Genomic DNA, 19,198 nt, shown 5'->3' with positions numbered 1-19,198 from the left:
ATGGCCCACATCAACACCCAACACGTCGAGGACCAGCCTTCTGAGTCCGAGTCGTCCGCCGAAACGCGACCTTCGACCTCGACTTCCACTTTGATCGCTGGCATCCGATCACGACACAAACCACGACCTTCACGATTACAATCGCCGACTGCCGTCACAGCAGGCTTCGTTGCGAACATTGCTGACCCAGGCACGCCTTCTGATGAGTCCAACGCAGACCACGACGAGATGGAGTCGCCGGTGAACCAGTCGCTGTTTCACAACTATCTCCGCGCAATGCATCCCTTCGACCCGGCCGATTCGAATACGATATCCGACGACGACGATGCGCTATCGACCGCCGCGATCAAAACTGGCGACTTGATTTTGGTGCATTGCGTGCACGCGAATGGCTGGGCGGATGGGACTGTCTTGAACACGAGCGTGCGAGGATGGCTCCCCACAAATTACTGCGAGGCATACGACCATCCATACCTCCGCAATCTGTTGAATGCGATGACACAATTCTGGGATTTGATAGGAGCTGGAGAGGATGCGAATCTGTCGACTTTTGTGCGCCAAGACTACATTCGAGGGCTGATCGCGGGAGTGAGGCACCTGTTGGAGCGCGCGGACTGTCTTCACCGGGACTCTCCCACTGTCAAGCAGAACGTCGGTGTGCGACGCATGCGAAAGGGACTGCTCGCAGATCTGTCCTCTCTCGTGCAGATTGCGAAGAGGCTGCAAGAGACAATCAGCGAGCCGTTCGCCGGAGAAGTCATTCCATATCTGTTGGACGACCTCATCAACAAGGCATTCAAAGTGGTCAACCGTGCAGTGGGCTTCCTCGATGTCTGGACGCAGGAAGTCAGCGTGAAAAGGAATGAGATCCACAGGTTCGACGCTCCTCGAGCACGGCTCGCCATCAACACGCAAGACACTTACCGAAGACCACCATACGACACGATCGACTCCGCAAAGCATTTCCCGGAACAAATACCTTCGTATAACCATCAGCGAGATCTCTCAGCATATGACGACGAGCTATGCGAAATGCCAGTCCGTAGGTCCGTCGCATTTACTCCACCGGACGGCTTTGCGGCGCATCGCATGTCACTTGTGTCAAAGGAACCCACCAGCGCCACAACCGGACCATTGGCTTCGGAAAAACTGGCCAAGGCACATGATGTGTGCATAAGCCACATTGGCGCATTCATCGGACACCACTTGCACTCTCGTCCGTCGTCAGAACTTGTGGCCACGACTGAGCGGCTGGTGGCAGCTTGCAGGAGCATGCTCGCTATCATCGATGAGGTCTACGCACATGACCCGAAAGCATCATCACATGTCCAACAAGTGAAGTGCGACTTTGAAGCAAAGGTCGAGCAGCTAGCCTTGACTACACAAGACGTCTTCAGATTCTCCGACTCACCAGACGAAGAGGTCGTCATGCTCCCAGAGCAGACCGACCATCTGATCTCTGTCGGCACAAGTCTGATCCGCAACACCGGGGAATGTGTCGTCAAGACCCGTCAGCTGATCGAACAGATCGGTGATTTTGAGTTGAAGGCCTGGTCGGCGACACCAGCATCGGCCCAGGAGACGGCGATTGAGATTCCGGAACGTGTCGACAGCATTCCCGTCGTCTCGCCACGACCACTTTCGACATCACTTCCTCTTCACCAACATCGCGTGTCGGTCAATCGATTGTCGGTCAAGCTGTTGCCACCACCGCCGTGTCGACCGGCGCCGAGTCCCAAAGATCAGCAAGAGTTTCTCGCCGTTGGTGACGAGAATACCGACCTTGCTGTGCACTCTCCCGCGGAAACGAACTCTTCCTTTACATCGACATCGACTAGGCCGACGTCGAAGCAGTCGATGCCACCACCTCCAAAGAGACAGTCGAGGACGCTCACCGCTGCAGAAGCTCAGAAGAGCACCGTGTCCTTCCGATCGGACAACTCTTCAGCAGCGTCAGCTCGAAAGAACAGCGTCGGTCAGTCCACTCAAAACAGCGCGAGAGATTCCGGCATCTCCGAAGCGTCCACTCGCGCCACCACACCTGATCATGCCAAGGACCTGCCCACTCCGGAGACCAGCATGCTGAGCAGCTTCGCCAGCCTGTCAAGTCTACGATCACTGTCCGATGACAGCGTTGACCCAGAATCACTCCTCGCCAAGACATACGCCAACGAACTAACCTTCAACAAAGAGGGCCAAGTCACTGGTGGCAGCCTCTCCGCTCTGGTGGAACAGCTCACATCCCATGACTCCGCCCCCGACGCTCAATTCGTTACTGCCTTCTTCCTCACCTTCCGCAAATTTTCCGAACCTCGAGAATTCGCCCAAGCACTCATCCATCGCTTCGAATACATTGGTGACAGCCAGGCCATCGGCACACCCGCCCGTCTTCGCGTCTACAACGTCTTCAAAGGCTGGCTGGAAATGTACTGGTCTCCCGAGGCTGATAAGGACGCCTTGGGCGAAATCCGGTTCTTTGCCTTGCATAAATTGAAGCAGCACCTCCCCTCCGCTAGCGAGCGATTGATAGAACTCACCCGCCGTGTGACGGAAGCATACCACACCAACACGGAATACGTCAGCAAATCTAATCTCGCCTATTCCGTCAATACGAACGGCTCTCTTCCCGAGCCCGTCATCTCCAACAAACAACTCAATGCCCTCCGATTGGCTGTTGGCGGCGGCCAACCCATTTCCATCACGGATCTTGAACCCCTCGAAGTCGCCAGACAGATTACGTTGATCGTCATGAAAGTCTACTGCGACATTCACCCGCAGGAACTCTTGAGCATGGACTGGTCCAAACCAAACACCAAACGCGCCCGGAACGTGCGGCGCATGTGTTTGCTCAACACGGACCTGTCGCATGTCGTGGCTGATACCATTCTAGCGCCGGATAGTCCCAAGGCGAGAGCGGGCGTGATCAAACACTGGGCAAAAGTCGGCGTGGCCTGTCTGGAGTTGCAGAATTATGATTCCGTGATGAGCATCATGTGTACCATCAATTCGAGCGTGGTGAAGCGGCTGAAGAAGACGTGGGAGTTCGTGCATAAGAAAACTCATGCGCGGTTTGAGGAGTTGGAGAAGTTGGTGGATATGTCGAAGAATTATACTTCCCTCCGGAAACGACTGGACGGACCGACGGGTGCTGGGGGTTGTCTGCCTTTTCTCGGCGTCTATCTTACCGATCTGACGTTCGTCATTGCTGGGAACCCGAAACGAAGGGAGTTGCCTGGGACGCTGACGGCTACGGGACAACCACTGAGTGTCATCAACTTTGACATGTATGCGAGGATCTCGAGAATTATCTCCCACTTGCAGAGATTCCAGATGCCGTATCATTTGAAGCCTGTGCCGGAACTGCAGAGTTGGTTGGAGGCGCATCTGGAGAGGATGAGAGTGGGAGCGACTGATGTCAATCAGGTTCTGCATGAGAGGAGTTTGGCAGTGGAGCCGAAGATGGATGATTCGCAGGCTTTGGCTGGAGCAGTCGCTGGCGCGGGAGGGGTTGGATTAGGATTGGTGGGGTTGGGGTTGGGAGCGAAGAAGGGAAATTCCGCTGCGCTCTCTGGAGAGCCGGCGGTCAACGAGAGGCCAAAGACGAGTAGTGGACGGAGTGAGAGTGGAGCGAGTTCGTTCAAGCATGCGGCGAGCGCGGATATGATGGAAAGATTTGGGACCCTTTGGAAGGGTGGTGGGTGGAGGATGGGGAGCCATGGGAGTGGACATTCGGCGGCTAGCAGTCCGACTGTTGAGGTTATGAGTCCGGGTTTGAACGGAGGTGAGGAGGAGGCGAGGAGAGGGGCGAGTCGGTGATGACGATGAAGATGTTTTATACCCAGTGCGAGAGTGGATTCGAGAGAGGACAGGATTGATGATGAATTGAAGAATTTGGTCTATTCATTGCTTGGCTTCGTGTCTGTGTGCTTGTCTGTGGCTGTGATGAGTGCTACGAGAGGTCTCACGTATCCTGGTGGTGCCCGTAAAGTTTTTTTTTGCTCATCAAAAACGGGGCAAGGATGCGCGAAGAAGAGCTTTCTGGCATCCTCGCCTCACCATAAGACAGTACAGCCTTCACGTGAATTGACTCAGTGAGCATCGATGCGGCGAGGTTCACATGTGACGAAAAGAGGTCTCCAAGGTGATGGAAGGAGAACAGAAGTGATGTTTCCAGACCTGAGAGGTGGTCCTGAACGGAGCTGGCCCCGGAACTCCGCCGAAGTTTTAGCGTGCGGGGATCGCGTAGGTACCAAACGCGTCTTCCCGTCCTGAAGCTCTCCTTCCACCAAATCCTCTGCTACAACGTCCGCTGTTTCCCTCCAATCGATCGATGGCATAGCATCTCCGCCACAATTCGCACGTGCGACAATCTCCACGACACGCACAATGTCGTCCGCTCTGTTTGAGAGAGCTCGTGCGCTGCTCCCGACGGCAGTGCCCGACTATCGGGAAGCCCTCAGCAAGCCATCTCGACTCTACAGTATGCACCATGCCTTCTGCCGACATACACGAGAGCGCCTGCTGACCCGATCCTGCTCCAGTCATCATCGAACGACACAATGACCCTTGCCCGAAAGATGCGCCCGCAACCTCCGACAACTTCTTGTGGGTCAAGGGACACAGCAAGTTGACAGTCGAGAAGGTCTTGACAGCGTAAGTGTATGCTGAAGGACCCCGAGACGTTCCAACTGACAATCTCAGGTATCTGGCCAACTACCCCGATGAACATCCCAACATTGTCGTTCTCGATAAGTTCGGAAACCGTGCTTTGGCCAGCGCAATGATGGGTGAACTGACTGGCGGAGATCAACTGGTCGTCCTGTCAGCACGAGAAATGTCTGGAGCCTCCACTGCTCCCAGGGCCGACGCTCCGCACACTACCACGACTGCGAACATGGCTCCGCCCGCTAGAATCGAGCGCCAGCCTCTTCTGCCTGCCAATCGTCAGTTGAACTTCACGCCGAATAAGACACCAGGCAGTTTCAAAAAGTCAACTGGCAAGATCAAGTCGTCTCCCAAGTTGACAAGACCTCAAACCGAGCAGACTCAAGCAACAAGCAGTGCCAGCCCTTCAAGTCGCACTCCAAAGATGACGCCCACGGTCCAAGACTCTCCCGCCAGGCGCTCAACCATGGAAGCGAGCATGCACGAAAACCCATTCTTGCAAGACCAGCCAGAGGCCGAGCTTTCGACCCGTGGCATCCCGCTTCGTAAGCTGGCAGGCGATGTCGTGCCAGAGCGTCTTGAGGCTGGCATGCAGGTCGGTTTACGGGCGCTGGCCGAGGTCGAGAAACCTCTACTCGCGCTCAAAGACAACGCCGATGCGCAAGCCTGGCTGAAGCAGATCGAAAACGTCCGGTGCCAGTCACAACGCTCCCGCACAGTCGTAGGCGTCGTCGGCAATACCGGCGCCGGCAAAAGCAGCGTAATCAACGCGCTTTTGGAAGAGGAGCGGCTTGTGCCGACCAACTGCATGCGCGCCTGCACCGCAGTCGTCACAGAACTGAGCTACAACGACTCCATGGAGCCCTCAAAGAAGTACAGAGCAGAGATCGAATTCATCAAGACTGAGGACTGGGAGAAGGAGCTGAAGGTCCTTTTCGCCGAGCTTTTAGACGACAACGGAGCTATCACGAGGGAGATCTCCAACCCTGACTCTGAAGCCTCAATCGCATACAGCAAGGTTAGATCTGTTTACAACAAGCACACCAAGGACATGCTGGCGAAGAGCAGCGTCAGAGCTCTCATGAACGTGAAGCAAGTCAAGAAGATTCTCGGCCGGACCATCAAAATCCAAGAACGCGATCCGACGACGTTCTACCGCCGCCTCCAGGGCTTCGTGGACTCCAAGGAGAAGGGTACAGAGAAGCTCGACAAGAATGGGAACATCAACCAGTGAGAGCAACCCCCGCTATTCTGCCTTTTGTTTCCGAGCCATCGCTGACCCTTCACCTTTCTAGCAATGCGAAGCGCGAATTCGAGTCGTGGCCGCTCATCAAAGTCGTCCGCATCTACGTCAAGGCTGATGCCCTGAGTACTGGTGCAGTCATTGTCGATCTCCCAGGTGTGCACGACTCCAACGCCGCTCGAGCTGCTGTGGCCGAAGGATACATGAAACAGACATCCGGTCTCTGGATTGTGGCGCCGATCAATCGTGCCGTCGATGACAAGGCAGCCAAGAATCTGCTCGGCGACTCCTTCAAGCGTCAGCTCAAGTTCGATGGCACATACTCTGCCGTCACGTTCATCTGCAGCAAGACCGATGACATCTCTCGGACGGAGGCGACCGATACGTTGAAGCTCGGCGCATCCATGGAAGAATTGGAGGAGAAGCACTCCAACGTCAGCGCGCAGAAGCGCCAACTTACCAAACAACTGAAAGACAGCCGAGAACGCAAGCAAGACCTTGACGATATAGTTGAATCTCTTGACGAGCAGGTGGATGTATGGGATGAACTGCTTGAGAAAGTCGAACATGGCAAAACTGTCTATGCCCCGTTTGAGAAGACAGGGAAGAAGCGAAAGAAGGGCGGTGCATCGGAGCGAAAGAACAAACGTCAGCGCCGTAGCTCTGACTCCGACACCGATGAGCGTTCTTCCCAAAGCGACGACAATGCCGAAGACGACGAGAACACCATCAGCCTATCGGCAGAGCCTTTGACAGTTCAAGTTGTTGAAGAAAAGCTCGACGAATTCAAGAGCTTGAAGAGAGAGGCTCGCAAGGAGAAGAGAGAGATCGATGAAAGGATGACCGAGCTCAGAGAGGCTATCGGCAAGCTTGAGGGTGAGGCGGAAGCCATCGATGCCGAGCAGAGCGCTTTATGCATCACCGGCAGGAACGAGTACTCGCGTGCTGCGATCAGTAAGTATTTGCGCTTCCGGACAAGCCACGTTCACAGCTAACTTCGCATTCAGAACAGGATTTTGCGCAGGGAATTCGTGAGATTGATGAAGAAACCGCTCAGGAGGAGGATCCAGAGAATTTTGATCCGGCTGAGGAAATAAGAGACTACAATGAGGTTGCCGAGAGCCTGCCAGTGTTCTGCGTATGCGCCATTGCTCTAGCAGCATCTTTCATCGCTAACAATTTCCCAGGTGAGCAGCCGCGCATATCAAAAACTCTCCGACCGTCTCCGCAAGGACAATGATGTTGCTGGCTTCACGACTGTCGAGCAAACCGAGATCCCACAGCTCCAGGCACACTGCAAGAAGCTGACCGAGAAGGGTCGACAAGCGGGCTGCAGGCGTTTCCTCAACAGCGTCGCCCAGCTTCTGACCTCGCTCGAGCTCTGGTCTTCTGACGATGGCAACGGCGTCAAACTGACTAACGGCCAGAGAGACACTGAGAAGTCATTCCTTCAGTCCAAGCTCAAGCAGCTCGACAAGTCCCTCGAGAGGGTGGTGAAAGAGACGCTTGAGGAGACTATTACCACGCTAGAGGACCAGCTTTTCGCAGAATTCCACGTAGCAGCTCAAAAGGGCGAAATCGAAGCTCCCCTGACCGTGGCCAAGTGGAACGCCTCTCGCGCCGAGGGCGGCCTTCACCATTCGACTTACAAAGCCACCGTCCGTCGAGCCGGAGTCTACCATCGCGACTGGAATGGAGAGCTCGTTGAGCCGATCTACAAGCAGCTTGGTACCTTGTGGGAGAAGACGTTTCAACGTCGTCTCCCTCACATCCTCAAGACGTTCAGCAAGTGTGCACAGTCAACACTCAAGCAGTTCCATGCTGCAGTCGACGCCAGGTGTCGAGCCAAAGGCCACGGCCTCGCACAAGTCGGGCGTCTCGGACAACAGTTGACACAATATGCTGCCATCTTCAACGACATCGTCAACACAGAGGTGGGAGTGTTCAATGAAGGCCAAAGAGAGATCAACCGTGAGTTCACGCCGAGCATCATGGAAGCCATGGCGCCTGTCTACGATGGTTGCACGAGCGAGAGTGGTAAAGGCATGTTCATGCGCATGAAGGGTCTCATGGAAAATCACGTGGCCGCTAATAAGAGCTCAATGTTCAACCAAGCCGTCGCTGCTGTACGCGCCTCTCTGCTGGCACTCTGCGACAAAGTCCGCAAGTCCCTTCTCGAGAAAGCGGATGGTATCTTCGTCTCCATGCAGCGGGACTACCTGACCATTATCGGTGGCATACAAGTCGACCTGGTGAGGATGTCGCCTCAAGAGAGGAGCGCGAAGCGGGAGGTCGATATGCTCATCGAAGAGGTGGACGGATGGTTCCAAGAGATCATCGAGGCCGATCTTGAGAAGCTGAAGAGTCTCAGGAGCGACTCGGATGCTGCTGATGGCGCTGCCGGTGGTGACAACATCAAGGAGGAGATTGACGATGACGATGACGAAGCCTTTATGGTCGACTCCGATACCGAAGATGAGAACGAGGACGATGCCGAGGGAGGCTCAGCTGGCAATGGAGATACTTCCGCGGAGGACGCTGAAGCGGGATCTGCTGGCCATGATGATAGACATGTCGAGAGGGAAGCGATGCGCACAGACGATGATGAGCTTTAGGATGGCGACTCTGCTCTTGCACAAGCCCACCCCTTCGAAGAGGCAGCGATCCGCGAACACGACGATGAAGACGGGCCGTAGGATGGCGACTTCATCTCTTCTGTCGTGGCACACGCGAAAGAGCAGTATGGAATCGCCGAGAGCTTTCCGCAGGAAGATGTGGAAATGGGCGGTATGCGTTGAAGTGTCGAAGCAGAGGATGAGAATGGATCGCAGATGAGTGTGGGCATCTTATGGCATGTAAGATCAGTTCGGGCACTACTTCGAGAGGGACGAGAAAGGAGGCGGGCTTTTTCAAAGTATGATTGTAATGTAGATATGATACCCAACACTACCATTCTGAACGACTGCCTTCGGTTCCTGGTAGTGGTCACGCTGAAACGATCAGTTCGAAGTCAAGAGAACATTGGCCGGGTTGAACACGGTCGCCGAAGGAGGGGTGATTGTGTTTTGTTTGATTATTGCAGGCGTCAACGAACGTTGAGCCGTCCATGGGGGAAATGATAAATACAGGGAACGAGGTCGCTAAATACCGGTCTCCAGCTGACTACAAAGGTAGCGTGTATGTGGACTTACAGCTGCCTATATACAGCGTCCTTTTCGAGGGGCGCGGCGCCCGACTGCCGGTCGCAGGCTCCCTAGGTCGCCGCGAGCTTTAATATAGTTTTGCGCTACCTTCGCAACGTATTTAGCATCTACATTTTCTTAAAACGAGTTGCGAAGGCAGCGCAAAACTATGTTAAAGCTCGCGGCCGCGTCGGGCTTGCCCGATAAGTATGCGGCCGCGCTGTTCGAAGAGACAGTATGTAAATTAAGCTTATTAGATTGCGGGCCGGCAGAAGAGGGGGGCAGAGACCGGTATTTAGCGACCTCGTTCCCTGTATTTATCATTTCCCCGTCCATGGCGACTATGATAAATTCATGCTCACAGCCTCGAAGCCTATTTACGAGGCAGACATCATTGTGCCTCGCAAAACCCCTGCATCTTCCCAATCACCTTGTATCCGCTCTCTAGCGTCTTGGTGGGATTGGAACGGCCAGCACTGACCTGGTCTCTGGAGCATGGGCTCGGACGACCTGTTCGCAAGGAAGGAGACCAATGGTTTGAATAGAAGCCCGATCCTGGCCCCGGTGCTGGCCCTGCGACCGGGAAAGATTATTAGTTCGATGGACTGATGACACGCTGCACTTCTGTACTTCCTTCTTGCCTCCTCCTGCTCCGACCTTGACATTATACCCCCGCGACACTTCCGTCCGGTTCAGACGAAACAGCCTTCCAAAGATTGCCGCATTCCTCTACGCACTTCGCAACCAAGAACACGACGAGCATCATGCACATCTTCCAGCTCTCCGCCGCGATCGCTCTATTGTCGCTCGCCTCCACTGCCTTTGCCGATGGCGTGAGTTCTTCTCTCAATGCCTCCTCATCCAATCCCTTCCCAGTCACTGACAGCAACAACGACATCCAGCATTGCAGCAAGGGCATGCCCGGTGACGCGATCTGGGGCTCATGGTAAGTAAACCGAACGGCAGAAGACCTGCAGCGGTCCGAGATTGTCTCTCGGTCTATGCGAGCAGGTCTTATTCCGCTTCTCATACCCTTGAATCCGAGACATTGCTGACCTTCCGCCCTTCTAGTCACTTTCTGGGCATCTATCCTCAGAGGATGGGCAAGGGCACGCCGGATATCAAACTTCCATGCTGGCGATACTCTGGTTGCGACGTTTTTGCCTCGGTAAGTCTCTGAACGGTGCAAGGCTTGCGGAGCCTGAGGTTGTCTTGGCCTATTGCAGGTCTAAGCCTGCCTGCATCGCTGTGTTATCTGAACATCGCTGAGTCTCATACCCTTTTCCAAAAAGGTTTGTCATAAGATCACCGACATCCCAGAAGCCGAAGGGTACGCACGTTGCCTCAACCAGGAAACAGAGCCACCTCGGGAAGAATGACCACAGCGCCGTGAAAGGCCGCCTCTAGAACGAAGAACGGGTATTGTTCCGGTGTGGTCGCCCTGCAAAGACATCGGAGAGAAAGAGAGGGTGCTTCGGACTTCACAAGTTTGTGCAGAATTGGAAAACTCAACGGTCGGGTCGCACGACTCCTCTGTGGCAAAGCATTCAACATGTCGAGCAGTTTCCATGGAAAGGGTATGCTATTTGATCCTTGGGCGGGTTGAGAACGTGGAGGAATGAGGGTTGTCGGTCGATTTGCTCTCTTTTTATTTGCTTTTGTAACGCTAGGCAGAGAATTTGGGCCACTGTGTAATTCGTTGCGCCTTGTTCTGTCCCGTCGCTGTCTCTCCATCCCGCACAGCTTGCTCTCAACACCAGCTTCAATTCGGACATGCTACCAGGTGCGGTGAGTCTTCGTGCCGTGTCGGACAGCTTCATGGTTTCTTCTGTCAATCTAGTCCGTTGCTTCTATCGTCTCACAGAATCTCCCACGCGAGCTTCCCATCTCTCAAGAATGCACACCATCCATAACCTTTTCTTCGCCTGGCTCGTCTCTCCTCTGCCGTCCTCTACTCCTGCCCTCCTCCGACGGGCTCAGGTTATTGTCATCACTCCCCTCATCCAAGCTACCGGCACCATCCGGACTCTGCGCGCGTGAATCCGAGAGGTTCCTGCGCCGACTGCCCTCCATCCATCCTTTGACACCACCAATCAGACCCATGGCATACCCAGCAGCAAAGTCCATGTTCTTGCCTCCTCTTGCACCACCTGGCGTATTGGCCGATCCTGGAGTTAGGCTCCTATCGACACCTCCCGATCGGCCGGCGCGGACGCTACCTCCGGCGATGGACGGCGCGGGACTATTAGGTCGGCTGAGCATCCAGAAGTTTCGCAGGTCCTTGCCGAGTTCCTGGCCGGTGGTGGTCCAGTTCATGCGGATGGTATCGCGCAACTCGGCGACGTGACGCTTGACTTCCAGCTCGTTCTTCTTCAACCATGAGACGTTTAGTTCCTGGCGAGACGTGCCTCGCTTGAGTTGTCGTGCAATGTACTGCTCGTAATCGCGAACGATCTTCGTGATGATACCGGTGGTAGAAACGCCCTCGGTGCGCTGGGTGACCAAGAATTTGCCCTCCTCTTTGATTGGCTTGTAGATGTCATCTCCTTCGCTGGCTCCGTATGGGATATCGTCATGGGCCACATAATCGATCTTGTGCTTCTCCAGGAACTCCACTGAGATGACCCATGGACAGTCCTCAATCACCTCGTCCACCCATCTACAATGCCTCAAGCTCTCGGCGCGCTCTTTCGCCGACATGACCGTCAACCCTTTCCTCGCGTGTGTCTCATGATCGCCGGTCACTCCGACGATCAAGTATGTATCCGGAAATGCAGTCTTTGCTTGTTGCAGCTGGCGCATGTGCCCGAGATGGAAAAGGTCGAACACGCCGTCAGCGTAGACGCGTACGGCGCGGTCAGTGGGCGGTTTGTTGGTTGAATAGCCGCCTTGAGGATCCACAGCACCGGCTTTGGGAGGTGCAGGCATGCGCATGGTGCCGGCTTCGCCATTCTCGCCGCCGCCTTCCGCCGTGCCGTTGGCGGGCATAGAGACCTTGCCGCCGGTGGAGATGGAGTACTCGGAACTGTTGGCGGACTTCTTGGGAGTGCTGTTGGTGGCTATGCTGGAGGAGCGCGTTCGTTTTGAAGGAGGATCCATTGCTTTGGAAGCGGTGGAGGTGCGGGAAGGAGTTGTGCTGGGTACATCGTCGGTCGAAGACTTGTTGGGCGAGTCTTCTGTCGACTGGGCGGCGTCGCCAGTGCGTTTGCGCTTGGGAGCCATTGCAGTGAAAGAGGAGGGAAGGAGCGGTGGTGAGTGGAGAGGAGGGAAGAAGAGGAAGTAGGATGAGGATTGGTAGGTGTTGTTGGATGGTGAGTAAGTGACACTGGACAATAATGTGGAAAGGAGACGGGAAGCTTCTCGGAACGTGGAAGCAATCGATCTCGCACGTGTCACGTTGGAGAACACCTCAGCTCACCGCAACAAATGACGCGCGAAACGATGAATGTGCAACAGGTTGGACTGCCAGACTTCTGCTACCAAAATCTGATCGACTGTGAATGTGATACTACTCGGTCTGCGATCCTTCTGCGATACGAACGCACACTGCCGCTGCCCGTGTTGTTGGCAGCGGACAGTCGCATCACCGTACATGTCTTTCACTTGGCAGTGGAGGCCGCAGAGACCACCTCAGACGTCACCTCTGCATACAGTGGAACTGCCAACCCGAAAACAAGGCATATTTCGAAGGCTTTACCGCGCCACACTCTCTCTACGTAACTGCGACCACGATCGCCATTTCAGCCACCCGATAACGATGGGATGCTGACATGTGCGCTGTCGATTGTGCAAACCTCGGGTGAAGTCAGCGATGATGTCCACCATCGCCAGCAAACCTTGTGAGAACGAAAGGGAATTAGGAGAACATGAACAAACGTCTCGCTAAAGGGTATCAATTCCATTGAAAGTCTTTGGTCTCGGGTCTCTCGGGGTCTCTCTCGTACAATGCTGACCCAGAGGTCGCAGAAGCTATGTGTCGCGTGCCCGAAGGATTTTCGAAAGGCAAAGCCAAGGTGTTGAAGGAAGCTGGTGCAAATGGTATCTTCGATGGTGATGGTGCGGCGTGAACGATCAATGCCATGCTTACTCATGCCAAAATATGCCGGGCACGATGCGTGGTAACACCGAGCATTCGCTCAGCGCACTCACTTGTCCGCCGCTTGCGTCGTCTTGGGGTCTTCAGGCTTCGCATCGGAAGTATTGCTGCTGCTCGCGGCAGGATCACCAGATGCAGGCGCTGGCGTACCCTCTCGCACCTCTCTGTCCGCATCCTGTGGGACACCCTTCTCATCCCTCTTATTCCTGAGTAGCTCTTCCAAATCTTTGTCGTCCAAATCATCACTGTCTTCCTCTTCGACGACTCGGCCACCCTCATTCATCTCGACATCTCCGTCACCGTTTCCAGTCACGATCTCAGTACCGTCGCCGAGGAGGATGATGCGTCCGCCACGCCCAAGCATGCGAGTGCGCTGGTCCATGTCCATTTCGTAGTCATCGGGGGAGTCGTCGAAGCGGTGGTGCATGCCGGGACCTCGGAATTCAGCTGTTGGTGAGCGGTGTCAGCTGAATGGTCGAGGGAGATGCACCATCGCCCGCGGATGGTTGGACGTGTAGAGCAGAACAGTACAGAGCACACGGGCGACGAGGGAGACGGGTTTAAGACTTGCCGTACTCGGGAGGCGCGCAAGGTCCGTCTCCGTTGGCGACCCGCTCGCCAATCATCTTGTACCACTCCTCTTTGCTCTTGCCGTTGAGAAGCGCAACGACGACCATGGTCATGTTGTCGCATCCCACGCCGCCAGTTTCCGAGTTGGATGCAAGGCAGTTGTCCATCATGTTTTCACAGATCGAGTGCAGCTCCTGCTTGGCGGCGATGCCTCTGCGTACGAACTCGACCACAGCTTGCGAGGATTGACAATCCCAAATTCCTGCCTTGGGTTAGCGGTGCGTTCCTCTCTTTATGGCGCAGTCCAACATACCGTCGCAAGCAACGACAAGGAACTCGTCGTCCTCTCCAAGCTCGTGCACAGTCACCTCAGGGAATGCAGTGACAATCTGTTGCTCCGGAGGAAGATCGGCGCTCTTCTTGAACTCAAAGTCACCAATCGCACGACTGAGAGCAAGATTGCCATTGACACGGCCAAAATCGACAAATCCACCAGCAGCACAGATTCGTGCCTTTTCGCCCTCGTTCTGAGGCTTATGATCAAAGGAGAGAGGCTTTGCGCGACCCTTGATGCCGAGTACAGTTCTTGAGTCGCCGGCGTTGCCCTATTGCTGTTAGCTTCTACGCTCTCTCAACCACACATATCGAGCCAAACATACGCAGTAGATCTTGTCGTGTGTGATGATTCCAACAGTCGAGGTACAGCCCGAGACCTCTTCCTCATATCTAGGATCTGCAAGCAAAATTTGTCAGCAGCCGAGACGGGGTGTAAATGTGTGTGCGCGAGGCCGAGTCACAACATACCACTGAGGATGGCTCTGTCAATAGCGAGAAACCCGTCCTTGAGCGCCTGCTCGAAGTTCTTGTTCTTGAAGGACTCCTGCTTGGCAATAATCTTGTGAAGATGCTCGCCGGTATAGAGGGCGACCTTGTCGCCGCCATGCCCATCATATACACCAAAGTATGATATCCGCACGTCCGAAGCGGCCGGCTTGAGCTCTTCCTCGCCCTCGTGAGGTTGTAGGTCGAGAATGGTGGCATGCGCATCCTCCATGCTGATTCTCCATCCTTGCATGGCACTCACACCAAAGGCAACTCGATCATCCTGGCCCTCATCTGAATGCTGTAAAAGGAGCGCAGAACGTCAGTCGACGCGCTAGACTCGTGGGGTATATCTATCATGTATGCTGTAGTGTTCCCCTCCTCTTGTGCTGCCCACCGTACATGCCGCGAAGGAAGAGGTGTAGGAGCAACTGCTGTGACGTACCTTGTCCACTACGGGCTCCGACAGTGTCTGACCCATATCTGCGGGTTGTTGGGCTCGTCACGAGTCGAGCCACGTGTGTCAGTGTTCCTTGCACAGGCAGAACGGTGCGGTGAGAGAATTGTTATGCTGGAAGACAAGGTGGTGGCGGCGTTGGAAGCAGTGGGTGGGTTTGGCGGGCGGGTTGGCGGGACAGGTGTGGACACCTGACTTTTCTCTTCAGCTGAAGAGAGCGGGAGACAGTACCGTCGACGTCGGGAGGGAGGATGCGGAGCGGTGAGAGGGGTCGTCTGGGTACGGCGGAGGTTGAAGGCGACGTATATTGGGTCGCGTGGTGGTTGTTGTTGGTGGAGGAGATGCGCGGAAACAGTCTTCACCGCAGGCAGACCTGCCCGCCCGTTTCGATCGTCATTCGCGCTAATGAGCTACGGCGGCCTAGACTGATGCGCCGACCGCGGGCGAGACCCTCGTGCCTCGCTTCCAATTGACTCCTCCTCTACACTTCACATCTCGTCCTGCTCTACCATTGCTTGCACAGACGTGAAGCGTGTTGTCATCATGCCTGGCTATCTATCACGAATAGACACGGTCGACTACGCATCAGGACGGTCTTACGACGGAGTGCTGCCCGCCCAAGTTACGACGCTACAGAGTTACGAGAAGATCTTCCTTCATAGTCTGGAAGCCGCGGCCGCGCCACGGCAATTTCACAAGTAGGCCACGCGAAAGGAAGAAGTGAAAGGGAGGGTGATTTGCAAGCAACTTACTATTCAGTAGACTGGTCCGTCCCGGTCATCAAAGACGAGTCTCCCATCTCCAAATCTGAGAGCCTTCCGCTGTCACATGCTTCCGTTTTGCTGGCTCATGTCGTTGTCGGTCGAGCCTTGCCTGCTTCTGTGTGTCGTTCAATCGTATTGCGCCAAATGCTCCCATTGCGAAGAGGGGTGCTCGCGCAGGTGAGTGGGTTTCAAGGCGATCAATCCCTTTTCCATCCAAATGTTGCGGCAGTGCGTTTTCGTATCAGTGTTTTGTCAATGCCACCTTCTCAAGCACCGCGATAGTGCATTTCTTCTCTTTCAGCGCATGTCGAATTCTCAAGTCTTGCGGCAATTTCTCTTGTTGCCATCTCAGGGTTGTAATCGCAGAGAAAAGTCAAGTCCACAGCACATTCGTCTTCTTCAGGATCTGGTGGGAGGTCTCCACCTTCTCCTCGCTGAAGTCGTTGCCTTCTGCGCGCAGGCATGCGGTGGTGATGAACACCAGCTCAAGCGCCATCCGCTGCACCCTCGACTGCAGATCTTCATTTGCGATGTTTCTCTGGCCCATGGGATAGCTGATGTCCACTTCACCGGTGTAAAGCCTCTCCAGCCAGACTCTCACGTTGGGCCAGCTGGGAGTCTGGTGCGCGCAGATGTCCACGATTTGCGGCTTCACCTTCCACTGCTGCTGCACGGCCTTGGTCTTCTTCTTCCACAGCACGAGCATGTCGGAGTCGTGATCCTGCTGGTCGAGGAGGAAGGTGTTGTTGGCGTAGAACACGGGAGCCGCCTCGGTGCGGAGCTGCTTGCAGGTCAAGAGGAGGCCGGGTTCAGTGAAACCGAGTTTGGCGTCGACGGTGATGGGCTCGTCTTCGGTGAGGACGTACCCAACGATGGTGTTCCTCAGCTCGTTGGCGAGAGCAAGGAGGCGCGACGGGTGAGTCGACTTCTGCGCGGTCGGTTTGTGGAGGTCTTGAATCTTGCTGGAGATGCGGTGGTGGTCGTCAGCACTGAAGATGTGCGTCGGAGCGGTCGAAGCGGTCGAAGCGGTCGAAGCGGATCTCTTGCGCTTGCGAGAGTGCTGGTCGAGGCTGATGATGCTCATCTGAGCGGTCATGGTCGCTTGTTTCTGAGAGTCGGCCATGGCTTGAGATGGTTGCGCAAAGAAAATTGCTGTTGCACCGCGCGGAAAGGATGAGACGATGTTGGCCGGCTTGTGACGGTCAAGCAAAAAGAGGGACGTCGAAGAAGTTTTGTTTGCGCTTGTGTCGATTGTTACATTCTGTCCCGCAGCTGAAACCGGTGAGCCATGCGTGCAGCGCTAGCCCCGCTTTTTCTGCTCGAGTGAATGACTTCAACACACTAAGGATGTCAAACGCAGGAATGTCCGCACGTGAAAGGATGTGACGGGCAGCAAGCGACTGCACGGATCATGTTGAGAGGAGTGAGAGCAGTATGAATGATGTGGAATGGTGTCCTACCAGGGCTTCCTTCATCGTTTGTTGGAGAGCGGGTTCATCGCTCGGCTTGCAAGCAACCAGCAATCAGTCAACGTGTCCAAGGAGCATTCAGTCGATGAGATTGCGGCAAGTGAAGTCGGCGATGTTCGTCAGAGGTGCGTACGCCGTGCGAAGCCAATCGACACCACATATATCTATTCGTAGAGCAGAGTGGCTGATCTGCTACATTCCTGGTCAGAGAGCTATAATTGAGCATCAGTGATTTCCAACGCTGGGTCGAGTGAGGGCCGCCAGTGAGGCTCGTGAGGCTCACTTCGTCAAACAGTGCCTTCATTGTGGCGGAAAGCGTTGAGTCCCTCTGTCGTCGGTCGAGCTGTCCGGTTTGCTACCTTGCTTGGGCCGGTTGAGAGTTTTGGACTCATGCGCCAATACCGCACCGTCATGGCGGAATGGACGTCATTCTTAGCGAATGTGTAGTGACATCTCATGCTCGAGACAGGAAAAGTGATGACCTTCGGGTGGAAGGCAGCCTGCCCAACTTTGGATGGCTGAACGACTCCTTATTCCGGAGGTGATTCAATGTTTCAAAGGACGTCCGGGTTGAGATCAATGGATTAACCGAAGCTTTACGTGACAGTCGTTCGGAGTCACTGCAAACTTCGCAACGGAAGAGTCCGACTTGTACGCTCGATGGATGAAGAGAAGAGACATGGGAAAAGCGAGAGTGAGAGAGAAGACCACTTACAAGATATGGTCTGGCTGTTGAAAGTAGGCGATGATGGTCATTCTGCCATGAGGCAAGTGAGAGCCTCTTCAGCGATGGTATGAGTGACATCGATACTCCGCAACCAGCAGACACCATTGCCAGTCATCAGCTTTACCTTCAGCACAATGGAAGTTGCGAGTCGACTCGAAATACAATCAACAGTATGAAAGATGACCGATTGTTCTAGGCGGCATACCGGTCGTCTTATACATATTTCGTCCCCATCGGTATCTGCCCGGATTTGACGACGCGGTCCTCTCCGAAAATTGTGGCGATGTCCAACCACAGACGGAGACCTCGACCCTCGCTCCCAGGAGTACTAGAGACATGGTACAGCGCCGCGGATTTATGTGTTGCGCTGTGGCACCAAGTGACCAGTCCTACCTCTGGACACTGGTATGCGGACTGACGGTGCCATGGTCCACGGCATCTTCATTCTTTCCTCCGCCTTGTATCCTCACGGCTTCTTGCATTTTTGACATGTTTGCTCCATGTGAATAGCCGACGACAGGGTATCACAAGGTCGGCTGTTGCTTGGCGTGGACCATAACCCGGCTACTTTGCTCGCGGATGACCGGTATGCCTGGCGCTCGTTTGCGGATCACTGCTGCTCCAGACTGAAGGACTGCTGAGCAAGCAGAACGGGACACAGATGCGGTAGGCGGTCGGCCGTGAGCACCACCGGGGTGAGGCACATACGAGGCTGACGACAGTATACTTGTATGCTCAGCCAGACCTACTCTCTTCCAGGTGTCAGCCTCGTGCTTCTGTTGTAACGCTCGTGTGATACACCTGGGTGCTGGAAGCTGAGTTCGCTGTCCTCTTCCCACGCCGGCCGGCAACTAGCACACTGCCCGCCACTGAACGTGATGCGCCGGCATGTAGCACCATAGCTTGATGACGTTTTGTTTGATCTGGTCGCAGTCCTGCCCTATACCCCAAAGCTGCAGTAAACTGTTTACGCCAGTCGGTCATAGCTTCAGCTCAATTGATCTGATCAAGCCTGCATCCTGCATTGACGAAAGACAAAAGCATTCGTCCGCTGGTCCAGTGCCGGTAGAGCAGTCTCAGGACTTTCTGTGGTCGGAGGCAATGCAACTTCATGGGCGTCTGCACGAGGTCGAGGCTCGCCTCACTTATTTCCTTCGATTGAAGCGCATCCACGTGTACTGCCATCAACCCTCGAGCCTTCCG

General features: G+C 54.9%; 6 protein-coding genes across 6 annotated transcripts; 3 read left to right on the top strand and 3 right to left on the bottom strand.

Annotated features, from left to right (window-relative positions):
• Positions 1 to 3,816, top strand: MYCGRDRAFT_77308 (ras guanine-nucleotide exchange protein; the record flags this gene model as incomplete). Its single annotated transcript, XM_003848141.1, has 1 exon — positions 1 to 3,816. The coding sequence occupies one exon, from the start codon at positions 1 to 3 to the stop codon at positions 3,814 to 3,816; it is 3,816 nt and encodes a 1,271-aa protein (XP_003848189.1).
• Positions 3,817 to 5,110: 1,294 nt separating this feature from the next.
• MYCGRDRAFT_77304 (uncharacterized protein) lies at positions 5,111 to 8,523 on the top strand (the record flags this gene model as incomplete). Its single annotated transcript, XM_003848142.1, has 4 exons — positions 5,111 to 5,895; positions 5,961 to 6,862; positions 6,916 to 7,046; positions 7,096 to 8,523. The coding sequence occupies 4 exons, from the start codon at positions 5,132 to 5,134 to the stop codon at positions 8,521 to 8,523; spliced, it is 3,225 nt and encodes a 1,074-aa protein (XP_003848190.1).
• Positions 8,524 to 9,495: 972 nt separating this feature from the next.
• MYCGRDRAFT_117738 (uncharacterized protein) lies at positions 9,496 to 10,808 on the top strand (the record flags this gene model as incomplete). Its single annotated transcript, XM_003848143.1, has 4 exons — positions 9,496 to 9,923; positions 9,993 to 10,036; positions 10,162 to 10,258; positions 10,383 to 10,808. The coding sequence occupies 4 exons, from the start codon at positions 9,855 to 9,857 to the stop codon at positions 10,467 to 10,469; spliced, it is 297 nt and encodes a 98-aa protein (XP_003848191.1).
• Positions 10,809 to 11,016: 208 nt separating this feature from the next.
• MYCGRDRAFT_24612 (uncharacterized protein) lies at positions 11,017 to 12,048 on the bottom strand (the record flags this gene model as incomplete). The annotated part of the gene is made up of 1 exon (XM_003847850.1): positions 11,017 to 12,048. A coding segment is annotated over one exon (1,032 nt), but the record flags the coding sequence as incomplete, so codon positions are not given.
• Positions 12,049 to 12,961: 913 nt separating this feature from the next.
• Positions 12,962 to 15,373, bottom strand: PP2C1 (protein phosphatase 2C protein 1; the record flags this gene model as incomplete). The annotated part of the gene is made up of 6 exons (XM_003847849.1): positions 12,962 to 13,633; positions 13,758 to 14,018; positions 14,070 to 14,361; positions 14,416 to 14,489; positions 14,561 to 14,879; positions 15,024 to 15,373. 6 exons carry the CDS (start codon positions 15,057 to 15,059, stop codon positions 13,236 to 13,238), a joined length of 1,380 nt encoding a protein of 459 aa, XP_003847897.1.
• A 799-nt stretch (positions 15,374 to 16,172) lies between these two features.
• MYCGRDRAFT_96972 (uncharacterized protein) lies at positions 16,173 to 16,922 on the bottom strand (the record flags this gene model as incomplete). The annotated part of the gene is made up of 1 exon (XM_003847848.1): positions 16,173 to 16,922. The coding sequence occupies one exon, from the start codon at positions 16,920 to 16,922 to the stop codon at positions 16,173 to 16,175; it is 750 nt and encodes a 249-aa protein (XP_003847896.1).
• Positions 16,923 to 19,198: the final 2,276 nt, after the last annotated feature.

This window comes from Zymoseptoria tritici, chromosome 12 (genome assembly GCF_000219625.1).
Source record: "Zymoseptoria tritici IPO323 chromosome 12, whole genome shotgun sequence".
Taxonomy (NCBI): domain Eukaryota; kingdom Fungi; phylum Ascomycota; class Dothideomycetes; order Mycosphaerellales; family Mycosphaerellaceae; genus Zymoseptoria; species Zymoseptoria tritici.
Note: the sequence above shows the minus strand (reverse complement) of the source record. Positions and strands in the feature narration are given on the sequence as shown.